General features: G+C 35.9%; 1 protein-coding gene across 1 annotated transcript in view; it reads left to right on the forward strand.

The window, feature by feature from the left end:
• Positions 1 to 14802, forward strand: part of Calx (sodium/calcium exchanger 3) — a 129370-nt gene extending 114568 nt beyond the window's left edge. Inside the window, exons 3-8 of the mRNA XM_073073602.1 lie at positions 10175 to 10323; positions 10731 to 10830; positions 11546 to 11644; positions 11968 to 12126; positions 12990 to 13161; positions 14003 to 14802. Of these exons, the coding sequence (XP_072929703.1) occupies positions 10175 to 10323; positions 10731 to 10830; positions 11546 to 11644; positions 11968 to 12126; positions 12990 to 13161; positions 14003 to 14207 (884 nt within the window). The 3' untranslated portion in view covers positions 14208 to 14802. The remainder of the gene's footprint in view (positions 1 to 10174; positions 10324 to 10730; positions 10831 to 11545; positions 11645 to 11967; positions 12127 to 12989; positions 13162 to 14002) is intronic.
• The last annotated feature ends 1669 nt before the right edge of the window (positions 14803 to 16471 follow it).

The following is a 16471-nucleotide window of genomic DNA, read 5'->3' on the forward strand; positions in this document are numbered from 1 at the left end:
TTAGGTAAGCAAAACATTACAAAATTTCATATTAAAAATGGTCATTATAGAGTAACACATGAGTGACAGCAAACTATTACACGAGCGACTGTCCGCGATGACGACCACCGCCGATGGCCGGCCGTAGTCGCCGGCGACTGCTTTAAATCCTTCAAACCAAAGCCCCTGTACTATAGTCCACTAAAACTTTTATTATAAACAAATATAATCTTATATTTATATTTTCTTTCACTACTCATTCACATAGATGTGATCAACAAGCACCGTGATTAACTTAGATCAGCCTGCATAAATAAGGCTAAGATTTTAAACGAATACCATCAGACAGAGTATTCTTCTGAGAACTAAATGACCTGCTAAATAATTCAAGGGAGGTTTGAATAACAAATTCGTCTTGTCTTTGTTGGGTTAACACCTTAGCTTGCTTTGTTATTTATCGTGAACTAGGCTTCCACCCGGTTCCATCTATACAGATTGGCAGACTGTTGATGCTTTGAACTGTGACGTCGTAAGAAATATAGTAAAGCCACGGTTTTTTTAATTATAAACATAGAACATCAAAATAGTTTTTATTGTTTCGTAAGTAGAAAGAATATAAGGCAAAGAATATAAGAGAAAAAGAAATAAATATGAAAAAGAACAGATTTTTTTTATTTTTTTTTATTTTATACATATTTAAGGGATAAAACGTATTTTATAACTAACTGTTGATTTATTGTAATTATCACTAAATGGGTGTACTTTTTCAAAAAACTGAGACAAGTAATCCCACAAATTTAATGATTGGAATTGTTGAAATATTTTATAAGATCAGCAAGGATGGTTATGAAATCAAGATGGCAGAACCCGTTGTGGTGCGACTCCGGCGGCACCACCGCCTCTCCTATTTCTACCTAACAACAGCAGTGTTACGCGCTGCTGTGTTCTGGTTTGAAGGGTGGGGCAAGGGATACATACTTTTCCCAGGCGTTTCAACTTAGTACTCAGGGGTAGCGGTGCATTTGTAGCCGACCTCAGGTAGAAATATCCAATCCTATCTGGGGTTGATTACAGATGTCCATGGGCAGCAGCATCCACTACCATCAGGTGAACTGAATGCTCGTCTGCTACTCCCATATTATAACAAAGAACAAATACTTAATAGTTATATGCACGTCCTAAACATCCTGTCTTGTTGATCATATCACTTACCATAATACCCATTACTTTCCCCGGTAACAAAATACTCTACTCAAGTAATCCAGCTTAAGATATTCCATAAGATATACCTCTAGGCAACACTTTTATCGCATTAGGCTAATTTGATTGCCACAATTTCGTCAGCGCGGCGTCTCCTGTCTCATATTACTTATAGTTCTCTCGTGTTGCTATGGAAGATATTTTGTAACAACAGCAAGTTCCATGACGCCGTTAGTGATAATCTATCTTAAGGATGTTATTAGTAACAAGCTATCCATTTTTGTCTACTAAAAATCTAAATTTGTTCTTGCCACCATAGATTTTCAATGTCTAATTTGTGTCTATTAGACATTGAAAATCTATGGTGGCAAGAAAGTTCGAAATTTGTCATTTTTAAACCAAAATTGGTTAAGAGTAATTACTATTTAAGGGCTTAACTGGGCGTTGAAATTGAAGTAGAGAACATTTATAAATGAGGGAACTTGTTTTTAAAATTGAAAAATTACACTAGCGTGCGGTCCAACTGCTGTTGTTTGTCTACTATTTAATCTGACGAAGTGTACTTTTTAAATACTTTTAGTAATTAAAGAGATATAGTTGTAAATTCTAAAAGATAAGTAGCTTCAACTGAAGGAAAACTTAATTCTTTGTAAAAATAAGAAAGAGAAAAATGAAAAATGATGGAATATACACAATAAAATAGTTTGACCTTATTTTTAGACGATCCGTGTGTTAGATCTGCCACCATACCGTCAAACATACAGAGAGTTCGAGGTTCAATTACCAGCCGAGCAGACATCTAAATAATTAAATTAAATTTAAGCTCTAGGTCTGAATGTTTTTGTACTTATCTTCGTTTTTATAGCACCCAAAACACAGTCAAAACTAATGGAAAATTCTTTACCCAGCGCTTCAACGATAAGTAATGGTGCAGTTCTTCACAATTACTTAAAAGGAATAGAAAATCTTACCGAAGAGACGTTTATTTTTAAAAAAGCGCACGTCAGTCGACTGCAGTAAATCCTTCGGGGAGTTTGCTTTTCAAAATCACGTTCGCAAAAGAAAGTCTGCGAAACGTGATGTCGCGAATGATACTACAGTACGTGTTTCTAAGAAAACTCGAATGGAGTACAAAGGTCTAGAATATTGATAGCCACTTTAGACCACTTAATGTATGTAGAACCCATTGTGGGTTGACGCCGGACGCACCACCGCCACACCTTTTACTGTCTAGTAACAGCAGTGTTAAGCGCTGTCGTGTTCCGGTTTGAAGGGTGTGGTAAGGTAGACATACTAATCCCTGGTCAACATAGTCATCAGAGGCAGCCACGCATCTGTGGCCGACCTCATTCCTAACAGAGACCTTTTTTTTTTTTTTTTGCCGTGTTATGTGGGATTTCTACCGCACTAAAACCCCCCCGGTGGCCGTCCTCAGCGTTTCGTGGAGAACTCCGGGATCTCCAACGGAACACAACCGGAGTCTCCTAACAGAGACCTATCACCAATATTTTTGAGGTTGATTACAGATGTCCATGGGCAGTAATAGCCATTTACCAGATGAACTGCATGCTACTTCAAATTCCTAAAAGAGTATAAGAAATCTAGTAGATTTAGTAGGTACACGAATTAACCTTATCGCGACACGTGTTCATAAGTCGGCTACGCTGTCTCCATTATTTATGTGCACGTGCTAGCCTTAAAGGTTTCTCGAAAGAATTCACTGGTTTGTGCTTTGAACAAGGTAAAAATACTTTTACAGCTTTAATAGTTTAACTGCGTATTTTTCTATAGCCTTACCAATGGGCCTTACTAGTTTTGTTTTCTGAATCGATTAGTCGGATTCCTTTTCAAAAAGAACTACAAGAAATACAATAGACTTTTATAATGCATTGCATTACGATTGTAACACTTCATTGTAACTATATAGACATTATTGTGCTTCTTCAATTCAATTTTATGTTTCTTTTTTCATTAACTTGCTTGTAGTCTACACCTATAATTATAGTGTCATTAAGCTAGCCCCTTATATGTTTTGTTCTACATTAAATGTATAAATGTACATTATGTTGGTGTTCAATAAATAAATAAATATAAGGCTACAAAGTTTAAAAATCATTTTTATTATTGTTGGTTAAATAAATATGTACACAGTTCTAGAATGGCAAACGCATCTGGGGGCGACCTCAGGTAGGATTCTAATCTTATCTGTGATTGAATGAACTTACCATCAGTGGCCACTTACCATCAGATGGGCTGCGTACTCGTTTCTACTTATTTATATTACGAGTATATAAAAACGCTGTTCCGATATGGATCGGTGGAACGTAACACGTATAAATAGAACGAAATATAGTGTTCCATTTACTGAAATTAAATATACATACTCGTTTTACCCTACTCAATGTTGGAAACTGACAGTCAAGGTGATCAATACACGCCTGCCTCGGACATACGTTCTTGTCACTGTTAGGGTGTTGCTGCACTGTCGAAGAGTTTTTAGCTGCAAAAGTAGCAGAAAAGTGAGCCTGCATCAGCCTGCCAGCCAATTAGAGCCAGGCCAGCCATATTGACGATATTACACCACTTAGCCAAAGCCAAAAGTAGAGATGGTTGATAACAAAAGCTACAGCCAAATATTTTACCTGCCTAATGTAACTGAGGTACGTACCCGATAGATGAACTTTCCTGTCTATTAAGAGGAGGGTGGCCAGGACTTCAGCAATAAGTAGGCTCTCTATCTTACTTCCCTTTAGCGATGCTGGATGTTCTAAAAAACCGACGGTACCCTCAGCCAGGGATGGTTAAGGTTACCTTCGATACCATGGCCTTTTTGTCCCGGCTGAATTTTAGGCTCGCAATCAAACTGTTATCATCGACACATTATAAAAAAGCCTATTACGTTAAGAATTGCGATAAACATGTCGTAAAAATTTTATGTATTTTTTTAGCTTCTTTTAAAGTTCTGTCATTAAAAATACGATGCGATTTTTTTTAATCGTATTTCTTTCTCGAGAAAATCGTTTATCGCTCTCAGCTTGTCCGCGCGCAGTGAGTTGACTTCGTGAGTAAAAACGATTTTTCTTCCCGACAAGGTGAATAGTGATGTGATTAATGATAGTGGAGTATTCAAAGGTTTATTGGGACCCTATTGTCCTGGGACAAAACACATGGAATTCGCAATCTATTTGTTACTTAAATGGAGTGAAAATCTGCGGACCTTGTGAATGGATACGGTGAATGGATGAAACTTGGTGATTTTTTTAGGGTTACGTACCCAAAGGAATCGGAATCCTATTACTAAGACTTCGCTGTCTGTCCGTCTGTCCGTCTGTCACAGGGCTATATCTCCAGAACCGTAATAGATAGACTTATGATATTTTTACAGAGGATGTTAACGGTGGCCGCTACAACAACAAATACAAAAAATAAAATAAAGTCGAATATTTACGGGGGTCTCCATACAACAAATCGGTATTTTTCCGCATTTTTCGATCTAACTGTTAAACCGTAGGGAAACCGTTGAAATTTTTACAATCCGTTTAGAACTGGTATTATAATAAATACAAATAAGAACCATAAAACATATTTTAATATACTTATTTTAATTTTATTTTATGTTGTTTACTTTTCTTACTTTGTGTATTTTTCACATTCATTCAGTCATTTTGGTTGTTACGTTATATTTTATGCGCAGTTTTGCAACACAAATACCATGTTTCAATAAATTTACTCGTACATTTGACGATCCGAATTTAAATGTGTTATTCAGTGATATACTCGTACATTAACATACATTAAACTTACATTCCAAACATAGAAAGTGTATATGAAAGTCTAGCCACTAGCGGTTACCCATCCAAATTCAACCGCGCTCGATTTAACTTTAATCGGTTGAAATCTACACATTCCACTGAACTATGAGCTTCACAATGTATTACATAAATGTTATAGATTTATGTTTGTTCCGAGCTAAGCGGATTTGAATGTTTGAATGTTAAATGAATCGATTTGAATACATACATACATGTTTACTAACTATTTAAGTTGATTAATAGTCGTTAATTATTGAAATATGTAAATTGTTATCACCAAGGCGCCATAATCGCATTGGCGATAAAGCCTTTTCACTGAATAAAAAAAAAAAAAATGTTTACTAACACCCAGATATTTAAATTGACTTATATGGTCGTAGCCCTTTCCAAGTCATGTTTGTGGGTATTAAAAAATGGTCACTGGACATCTTTAATCAATTCCAGATTATATTCCCTTGATGTCGGCCTCATATGAGTTGCTACCCTTGAGGACTATGATCAAAGTCTTCTTGAAGGTAGTCATAGTCATGTATTAATATCACAGACCTATATTTTGATAAATATAGTCACATATACGGTACGGAGTAACGATATTACAATTACACGTAAGTAAGTACACACTAGTGTTTAGAGGTATTATAACTATATCCCCGTTATTAAACTGTTCTTGCTAACTCCGACCAGAATGCCACTCTATGTTAACTCGAGCGCCGCCATGATATCATCCCCACTTTACATCCCCACTGCATCTGTGTTTGAACTGTAGTAATCAAATGAGTGACTTATTATTTTAAAGTACTATTATAAAAATGCGATATCGTTAATATCCAAGCATCGTATTAACGACGATAACAGGAATAAGTTAGAACAGCTCGAATAACCATGTCTCCCTTACCACACTCTACAAACTGGAACACAGCAGTGCAGTACCCTTACCATGAGTTTTTACGTTTTGACAAATATGACTGTTTTGGTATTTGTTTACGTATTTGCCCATACAATTTCCAATCAGCGCCCCTAGCGGATTTTATCAGAACTATAGTGTCAGTAACGCAACATTAAATGTCTAAATTGACAAAATGGCGATTTATGTTTTGTCTCTCTCTTTTGCGAGCATGTGAGGTAGACAAAAAGACTTGAGCACTTACCTACTTATTGTTAAGTTACTCAGTCTACTAAGCAAACAGAACAGAATAATGGATTGAGTAAACGTAACGTAAAATTGTGGGATGTTTTGAAAACTCATGGTAAGGGTACTGAACATTTCTATTAGTAGACAGAAAAAGTTTGGTGGCGGTACCTCCGGAGTCGAACCACAAAGGATTCTACCCTCTAATCCGTGGTTCGGTAATCGTTATCACTTTCAAAAAATCCCATTTTCCATGCTCACAATAGCATTGTCTATAACACTTAATACTGTAGGTACAACCTTTCAATCAATATATACCTTCAGCATTTACACATACATTAGTATGAATATGTCATGTATGTGCTACACAATTTGGTACACAGATTTCGTCTTGACTCTCGTGTAAGTTTGGTACATACAATTATGTATACAGTACCCTTACCAGGAGTTTTTACGTTTTGACAAATATGACTGTTTGGTATTTGTTTACGTATTTGCCCATACAATTTCCAAACAGCGCACCTAGCGGATTGTGTCAGAAATTGGAAATTGTATGGGTAATACGTAAACAAATATCAAAACCGTCATATTTGTCAAAACGTAAAAACTCATGGTAAGGGTACTGTGCTGTCATTATTCGTAACACGAGAATTAACTACTGGACTTGGTTCAAACAATAAAATGTTAGAAGTGACCCGTACTTAACCAGCTTTATGAGGAGTCCGAAATATAAAGTTTACGAGCAATGAAAACGGTAGGAAAACTAACGAAGTGAATTCAATTGGTCTCCTTATAGTTTTAGTTTACTCGTGAATAACTTAGATTACCACACTTAGATTAGATTACTTAGATGCCATAGAACGTGGTCGATCGTAAATGTTCTAAGAAATAAAAGAGATAAGACAGGTGGAAGGCAAGTGATTTCCGAAATTTGTGTATAATGAACATTCAGTTATTGACTCTGCACTATCGCTACACTGATTTCTGCCCAAAAACAACAGTGTTAAACGCTGCTGTGTTCTGCTTTGGTGGATAAAGTAAGACAATTTTTCCGAGGTATGCCAACTTAGTCTTGACGGGTAGTGACGCCTGCGAACGAGTTCTATTACCGTACAAAAGGATAAAGGGCAGCCAGAGGAACGCCGTGGTGTTTTATCTACTAGGAGTCTGGCATATCGTCACCGCTGCCGCGGCTGAGAGGAACCCATGAAGGGCTGCCCCACGTAAAAAGGGGTAGCAACGCTCCATTTGATAGAGATCTAATCTTATCTGGGATTTAGTTTAATTAATACCTTTATTCAACTCAATCATATTGAAACGTACCAAACGAGTTAAATTCCTCAATTTTCAGAATACGTAAAACATTACCATACGAAGTATCCAAGCGTGTTTAATATTGCAAATGGCGGATTATCTCGTTCAACCTATCAGCAGTTCGTTGCAGCTGTTATCTTTCATCGTAATACATTTAAAGTTTAGTTTCATAACATTTCAGTGCGCTATATTCGCTTTAGTGAAGGTTTTACTTATCAATTTTTTTGCTGTGAGCAAATTAATAAATAAATGCGGTAGAACCGTTCATGGCAAAGTAGAACGGTGCCGGTGTTTAAAAATAAGTGTGGTGGTATCATTCGAACAAGAACACAGTAAAGTCCTGTAGTAAAGAAATTGTGTTGTTAGAACCCTTTGTGTTTCGATTTCGAATGCACTATCGGCAGAAATAATTTTCTGCCTAATAACAACACGGACTGTATCAGAACTGATTGGAAATGTATGGAAAATACGTAAACAAATACAAAAACAGTTTTTTTTTGTAAAAACGTAAAAAAATATACTTAGGTTTGCAGCAGCTAACTTTACATAGGACTCTTTTATCTAAGGTTGATAAATAGGTTTCGAAATTCGAACTCCTCGTGGAGCCGAATAACAACAATTGTTTCGTAAAGTAAAAATAACCTTACTTTAAATCAAAATACAGAAGCACAACCGCTGACTGCTGGCTAAATATCAATTCAGCGAATTGCAATTTCAGACAAACAAATAAAATTTTAGTTATCGGGGAATAGTTGATCGTAATAAAAGGTAAAAAGTTGTGTAGTTTCCAATTATACGGAGTTTGAATTGTTGAGCCAGTTTGAAATAAACTCCACTAAAATGTGGTAACGACTTCCGTTTTAAATTCACCAGTGGTTTCATCAGCCAGTAATGCCTTGTTAGAAAGTAAGCTACGCGAATATAGAGTGAACGAAAAGCTATGTATTTTTTTAACTAAAAGTAGTTTTACTAACTATTTTACTTGTCGTTGTCGAATTATTATGAAAACAATAGAACTCGACTGCTTAAAAATAAAGGTTAAAGAATGAAGCTACTAAAGTATTTTTGAATTATTGACTAAAAAACATTGTTAGAGAAAATTTACGTATAAATAACTGAGAATTACGTAACTTACGTAAGAAATAAATAAGTATTTCAATCATTTTAGAGACACTTTATAACGGTGACGTGGCTACACTTTATTTACGCAACTATTACAATTCTCAAAACTGGTTACACATTCTTGTTGGAAATGCTCAATCTTAAGTCTATAACAGTTATATTTTCCTCTTTCCTTTTCTTTGGCAGGATATCGTGCACCGCTTAGTCAGTACCCTTACCATGAGTTTTTAAAATATCCCACAATTTTACGTTATGTTTACTTAATCCATTATTCTGTTCCCGTTGCTTCAGTAGACTGAGTAAACGTAACAATAAGTAAGTGCTCAAGTGACGATGAACTTTTTGTCTACCTCACATGTTCGCAAAAAGAGAGACAAAACATAAAGCGCCATTTTTTCAATTTAGACATTTAATGTTACGTTACTGACACTATAGTTCTGATACAATTCGCTAGGGGCGCTGATTGGAAATTGTATGGGCAAATACGTAAACTAATACCAAAACAGTCACATTTGTCAAAACGTAAAAACTCATGGTAAGGGTACAGATCATATTATACTTACGTAGGTTCTCAAAGAACTTTTTCTATAAAATGTGCGGTATTTGCTCTAATTGCTTTACTGTTCAGATCTTTGGGCTTTTATTGCAATTCAGTGGCATTAGAGAGAAAGTTTTTATTACTGTTATAATTAGAGTGCTTCTTTGAACATTTAGCGTTATTGCTTAAGTTTAATACTAAATTTGAGATTATGTAGGTTACTTTTTGGTTTGGGTGCTCAAAGTCATACGTTATTTATCATCAACAACCTCAAATTTCACTTTAGAGATAAGATGAGATGAGAGATTAGACAATTTCTGCCTACTAGAAGTAGTTAAATTTAGATCTTTGGTAGGTGAAAATTGGATACATTAATCTTATTATTAACGGGCATTAGTCAGCTTTTCCTGTGATGTTTTTCTTTGCTATTAATCCTGTCCTAGTCTAATATAAGTGCGAAGGATATTAGTACCGTAATTGTACGTTTATTATTATTATTATGTCGACAAAACTTTGGGCCTCCTGACGAGCACTATAAGAGTGGTGAAAGTATTACCAACTTTGAATGTGAATCCTCATTACATATTATGATGATGTTCACAAAACTCCGGACCGCGTAATAAACACTATAAGGGTGTTTGTCCACTGCACCGTCACCGAGCCGATACCGAGAACGACATTTATTTCGGGCCGATTTTAATATGTCGTGACGGTGACCGATATCGGCGGATTATTTTGTTCGATCGATATCGGCGTGTGACGACAGTGTTTGGACAAGTTCCTACGTGTTTTAAATTGTTGTACCGTTTTTGTCGGGACCATTCCCGACAAAAACTCGGTGCCGATCTAGCGATCACGCCTATCTACTCGAAATATCGGAGGCCGAGATGACGGTGCTCGGGTGACGGGCGTGCGGTGGACAAGCGACTATAGTAAATGTATGTACACTGCTTCGGCTCCATCATTAATTATCGGTTTCGGCTCGGTGACGGTGGCTGTGGACAAACAGTGTAAGAATGGTGAAAGTATCACCAACTTGTGAACCCTTTCTTTCTTACCTGAAGCTTTATCTTGTTCCAGATGACGAGAATCCAGTCTCCACTGGCAATGACTCCAACCACCTCGCCACGTTGCCGGAGGACGAAGCCGTGGTCGCGATGATGGGGCTACCAAGATCTGGAGAGATCACGCGAGCTCAACTTCGGATCAAAGAGAGTAAAGAGTTTAAGGTTAGTGTAACCAAGTGAAAACTGTTGTAGGTGGCCATATATACGAGTGCTCTAAAATGGCAACCAATAGAGAAAAATGGCGAAATCTCGTGAGTCAAAACAGCCCCTACACATGATGACCACGACCGTGCTGACAAAAACGAAACGACTGAAAAGAAGTATTTGAACGAATTGGAAGCTTAAATCTACAGCTAGAAGGGCTGTAGTTTATATACTATCGTTTCTTTAACTCATATTATTATTATAGTCAATTAAAAAATTAAAGGGTCCCAACGAAACATCGATTAATAGATTTTCATTAACCACGTATTGAAAATTAGAAAGGAGCATATGAAAGCTAGTTAGTTAGGTATGGATAAAGTTGATTTTATGTTGGATAATCCAAATTAATATGTATCTTGTTTCAGAATACTGTAGATAAACTAGTACAAAGAGCGAATGCATCAATCATTATCGGAACCTCGTCGTGGAAGGAGCAATTTACAGAAGCATTGACAGCTAGTGCAGGTATGAATACAATTTGATTGTAAATTTGATTGTAGAGGCATTGATGAAAAAAGTCTTATTTAAATACTTATCCAATCCCATTTAATTTTAAAAGCACAATAGCAGGCATTTGTTATGCCAAAGGTCATGCCTGTTTCCGTTGTACAAGTGCAGAATTTCGTTGATGTGGTATAACATCTTACTCATCATCATCATCATCCATTATTGTCCCACTGCTAGGCACGAGTCTCCTCTCAGAATGAGAAGGATTAGGCCACCACGCTGGCCAAGTGCGTATTAGCAGACTTCACACACCCTTGAATTTTTTTCTTTTTATAAAATCTCTCAGGTGTGCAGGTTTCCTCACGTTGTTTTCCGTCACCGTATAGCAAGTAATAATACGCACATAACTATGAAAAATTAGAGGAGCGTGCCTAGGATTTGAACCTCGGACCCCTCGATGGAGAGGCCGAGTTTCTTAACCACTAGGCTATCACTACACGTGCACATCTTACTCAGGAGTCAGCAAATTCCGGGAACGCACGCAGTACTACTTACTACACGAAAGATTTCAGCGTGTGTTTTGCTATATAAATAATAATGGACAATTAATTTACATAACGTACTTTGAAAATAGTAGGTGCGTTTATATCAAAAACATACTTGTAATTGGATAGTCAGAAAGCCAAATCAATTCATTGGCCTATCCTTTCTTCTAACACTCATTTATTTTCAGATTCTGATGATCCAGAGGCTTCGCCTTCTTGGTCTGACTACGTTCTCCATGTTGTGACTCTGTTTTGGAAGATACTTTTCGCTTTAATCCCACCCACGGGTAAGTGACTTTAAATTTGTCTGATTTCATCTTGCTTATACATAACACTAAGCTCAGCTTAGGATGACTTAAGAATAATTTTGGCCCAAAATATATTCATGAATTAAAGAGAATTAGTGAAACTGTCTAATATTATCCCAAGCCAAATTTTAAAAAGATTGATTACATTAAAACTCTTTCCGTATTAGGCACTATATTATTCAATATTTATTGTAACCTTTACACGTATTCATGGTACTTATAAGGATCTTGATAAGTTCCACATATATCCTTAACATGCCTGGCTAACATGCATTACCTAACCGAAGATTCTTACCTCACAGACATCGGCGGAGGCTACCTGTGCTTCGTGGTGTCAATCATCTGCATCGGGCTGGTCACGGCCGTCATTGGTGACGTGGCCTCCCACTTCGGCTGTACCCTCGGCATCAAGGACTCTGTCACTGCCATCGTATTTGTTGCCTTGGGCACAAGTATACCAGGTACGGTCCTTAATAATAATACCTTCGTAATATCTTGTACCTATTTATCCTTAATTTAAGTGACTTTATGTTGACGTGTTCTATCTTAGCATTTTGGAATATTCTGGCAAAAAGATAAGACATTCTTAGGCTAGGCTAGACTAGGTTTAGACGCTGTTGTTCAGTCTAAATAAAGGATTACTAACAACATTTGTGGTGCGATAATTATTGCATATATATGTATAAATAATATAATTACCATGTTGATTTGATTTTCAAATAACTTAATACTACAGATGGCGTTGTTAATCGTTATAATAGTGTACTTAGTAAATTAAATCTGCTTAATGTCCATCTAACACGCAGAGCGGGTCGTTCAGGCACTATGAGTGAAATATTTATTGTTATTATATAATAATTATTATTTATTTATTGTTGCTTTATAATGATATTTATTTACTTACTTAATTAAAGAAAACGGTAAGATATAGTAAAGAGTACACTCTCTTTATTAATATAATAGTGACAATTTTAAACGACTTCACAAAATAATGTTCTGTAATCGACCACTATGTATGTCAGTATGTATGAAAGTTTGTATGTCCACAATTTTATCGAAAACTACTGATTCAATTTTTATGGGGTTACTTGAAAGCATATTTTACCAGAGAGGTTTCAGTATAATATACTATGTTACTGCTATTGCTTTTATATGACTCATACAATACATTAGTATTTTTTGTCAGTTTTCGTGGAATACCCAAAAAACTCGATTTCACATAATCATGAATGTGCAAGTTGAATGATTGGAGAAAAATTTAATTTTTATTCTTTTTAAAGTAAAAAGTTTAAAAAAGGTAAAAACTGTTTTGTACTTTTCTCAGACACTTTCGCCAGCAAGGTAGCAGCTATTCAAGATAAGTATGCAGATGCGTCAGTGGGGAACGTGACTGGCTCGAACGCAGTCAATGTTTTCCTGGGGATCGGCGTGGCGTGGACCGTGGCTGCTGTGGTCCATTGGAGCAAGGACGAGAAATTTATCGTGGAACCAGGAAAGTAAGTAAATGTTGACGTGGTTGGAGTGGGACAGGTTCTCGTCCCTTAGATGTCTACTACTAAGTGATGAAGTGCAAGAGATGGGGCGTAACGTCTTTCTGCAAAGTCGTCAATAGTGGTCACAAACGCGCTAAGATTGGTAATTAAAATGTTTTAATAATAATAATAATAAATATACTTTATTGTACCCACAACATTAAATAACAAAGTAACACACAAATATAAAACAATACAACAGGCGGCCTTATCGCTAATCAGCGATCTCTTTCAGGCAACCTTAAGGTGAGGAGTAAAAGTAAGGATGAGATAAAAAATAGGTAGGGTGCAAATAGAGTGCAGTTTTAAATAACAGTAAAGTAGTGAAGTTAAATTGATGATAGCATAGAACATACAATAAAAGGAGAAGGAAGGTAAATGTGAAAAGAAGTAATAACAGTTAACAAGAATAAACAGTTAAGAGTAATAACAGTGAAGAAGTGTTTTGTAGAAGTTTAGGAGTCTAGCCCCAAATTACTCGCATGTGCTTATCTCTGAAGAATACTTACTTACTTAATTGAAACGCTTTTAAAAAGTAGTATTTCTAATTGATGCCATTAGAAATGTTGTTAGAGGAGCTAGCATACGGAACCAGGACAAATATCTGGAACCATTTTGAACCTACTTTTTATCTCGAAATTACCTTAACAATTCCCCCAAACCAAACTCAAGCGCATACGATCTACTTGTTATCGCAATCTTCAAACCTTAAATATATCTCATTCCTAGTTATGCTTCTCCGTAATTTCTGAAACAGCTTCAATACGCTACCTCAATGTGTCTCTAATACTTTTTTTGCCCACAGCCTCGCGTTTAGCGTCACGATGTTCTGCTCGGAGGCAGCTCTGGCGGTTCTCGTCCTTGTCCTGAGGAGGCGGAAGTCGGTTGGAGGAGAGCTCGGGGGTCCTCGCACTATCAAACTACTGACCTCAATGTTTTTCTTTTCTCTCTGGATATTCTACCTCACGGTGTCCACCTTGGAGGCCTATGGCGTCATCAAGGGATTCTAATTGGTTTGATTAAGATTAATTTAATATTGGAAATAAAGCTCTATTCAAATGTACACGACGTGATTGAGAAAGCGATTTTTGTGTCGGCCTTTTTTTTTAGGTAGATTTAATTTTGGTGAGGTTTTTCGCTAGGTATGGAGTGTTTGTTAAATATTTTCGTATTGAATTAACTCAATAATCTTAATATATTTGTTCCCTAACTATGTATTATTTTTATAATTTTCGTAATATTAACAAAAAGTGAATGAATATAATGTTTTGGAATATTTTTGATATTTTCTGATTTTCTCGTGACAGGCGTCTAAATAACACATCTAATATAGGACAGGAAATTACCACATAAGAATATCGCGTGTGGCGATACAGCCCTGATTTGAATAGAGCTTTATTCAGTATATGTATGTGGGTGAGCGTTGGTGATAGGTAATAGATGCTTCAACTATGATCCTATATGATATCCTAAGGTTATATGTATTTAAAATTCTAATCTTGCCTGTATGTTAGCGTCACGTTGTAGGAGTCTAGATTTTCGTGAATTATTTCAGCAAGGAAATAGGGTTGCCAAATTCTTCGTTAAGCTAAAGGGGTCAAAGGTTTTTTTTATTATTATTCTTTAAAGGTTTTGTAAGTAATAGTATATTCTATGGTTTCATTTAGTTTCAAATGATAATGACTACACAATGTCATAAAATTGATTCACATTAAAATACGAGTTGGGAAATCTTTGATTAATTTCACAAAGAGAATTTCCGAAATATATAATATTTCCTTGCATGCTCTGCTAGCCCTAGCTTGCGCCTAGCAAACACCCATTTTCTCAAATTTAATGTTTCAATAAATTATACTAAAAAGATATATACTGGCTAGTAAGCGTCCAAAATTGATGACGATAAAGAGAGAAATTTGGCAACCCTAGCGAGTCTACGTGCTCAAATGTACAGGTTAGGCATTCTTCAATATTACCTTTTCCTAGATGTTTCTCTTTTCAAATCTCTAATCTATTTAGCCTCGAAGGCTGTGGTATAGAATTCTATTAGATTACAAATTTAAATCTAAATTATATACTACATAAGTTATATGAGAGAGGTTTATTATAAATTGACGAGTAGCGTTTGCTTTGTAAGGAATAATGCTTGAAATGGGATTAACTTTCCTTTGACTTATAGTAAGCCGCTGGTTATGAATAACTTTACTTATACTGATTCATATAAAATCTGTGCTATGTATCAAATATTTTCTCTCCGCATATTTTTATTGTATAATTACACAAAAGGTGGTTAAACCCTTTGTGGTTACATTAATATCTACACTAATACATTCGATGATGGCAGAACTTTAAGATTCAACTTTAGATTCGTAATTGCGCTGCCGCGTTCTGGTTTAAAAAGAGTGGTAAAGAAGATCTCTTACACGTATATTTTTACGAAGCCATCCTAAGCTCCTGTGGCCGATCTCAGATCTCTCATCCAATCTGGAGTCGATTACAAATGTCCATAAGCGGCAGTACGCAGTCATCACGTGGACAGCGTGCTCGTATGCTACATATATTTACAAAAATAATTAGTCAGTTTAATTACTGCTGACAGATAAGATAATAATATAATAAGACAATAGTATCAAAATTACTTGCACACATACAGACCGACGCCTACAAACGCGCCATACATGTATCAGTGTACCCATTATATATTATAGTGTGGATATGAAGTACATAATGACATTGATCTGAAGACATACATATACATATATAAGATAGCGGGAATCGCTCGAGTTCCTAAATTCAAGAGAGTACTAAAGGCTTCTTTACAGTGTAATAGGTTTTACGTTGCTCATAATCGGCTACTAACTATAAGTAAGACTGCAAAGCTAGCTAAAGGTACCATACACAATAATTGACTTGTCACACTTTCAACGTATAAGCGAAAAGCGATTGAAAACGGCAAGAGACTCCAGCAATAATTATAACTGATACATATTGAAAATGGTTTCGTATTTTCTTTCGATTTTTATGGAATTATCAATTGTTGTGCGATATTATTCGTTGACAGTCAGACAAGTCATTAAAATACAAATTCACAGAAGACAACACTAGTAGTATTTTATTAAATATATATAATTATGTATAACAGTCAATTGTGACATAAACTATTAATTCATAGAGTTGTTTTAGTCACGAATGCGTATGTTGTAGTTCAAAAGGTATTAAGTTTTATTTTTGTATTCATTTTCTTTTTTTCTTTCTTTTCGTTTAATACAATGAATGG

Source organism: Epargyreus clarus, unplaced genomic scaffold (genome assembly GCF_041222505.1).
Source record: "Epargyreus clarus isolate Ecla_fem2 unplaced genomic scaffold, WU_Ecla_fem_2.2 ptg000006l, whole genome shotgun sequence".
In the NCBI taxonomy this organism is placed as follows: domain Eukaryota; kingdom Metazoa; phylum Arthropoda; class Insecta; order Lepidoptera; family Hesperiidae; genus Epargyreus; species Epargyreus clarus.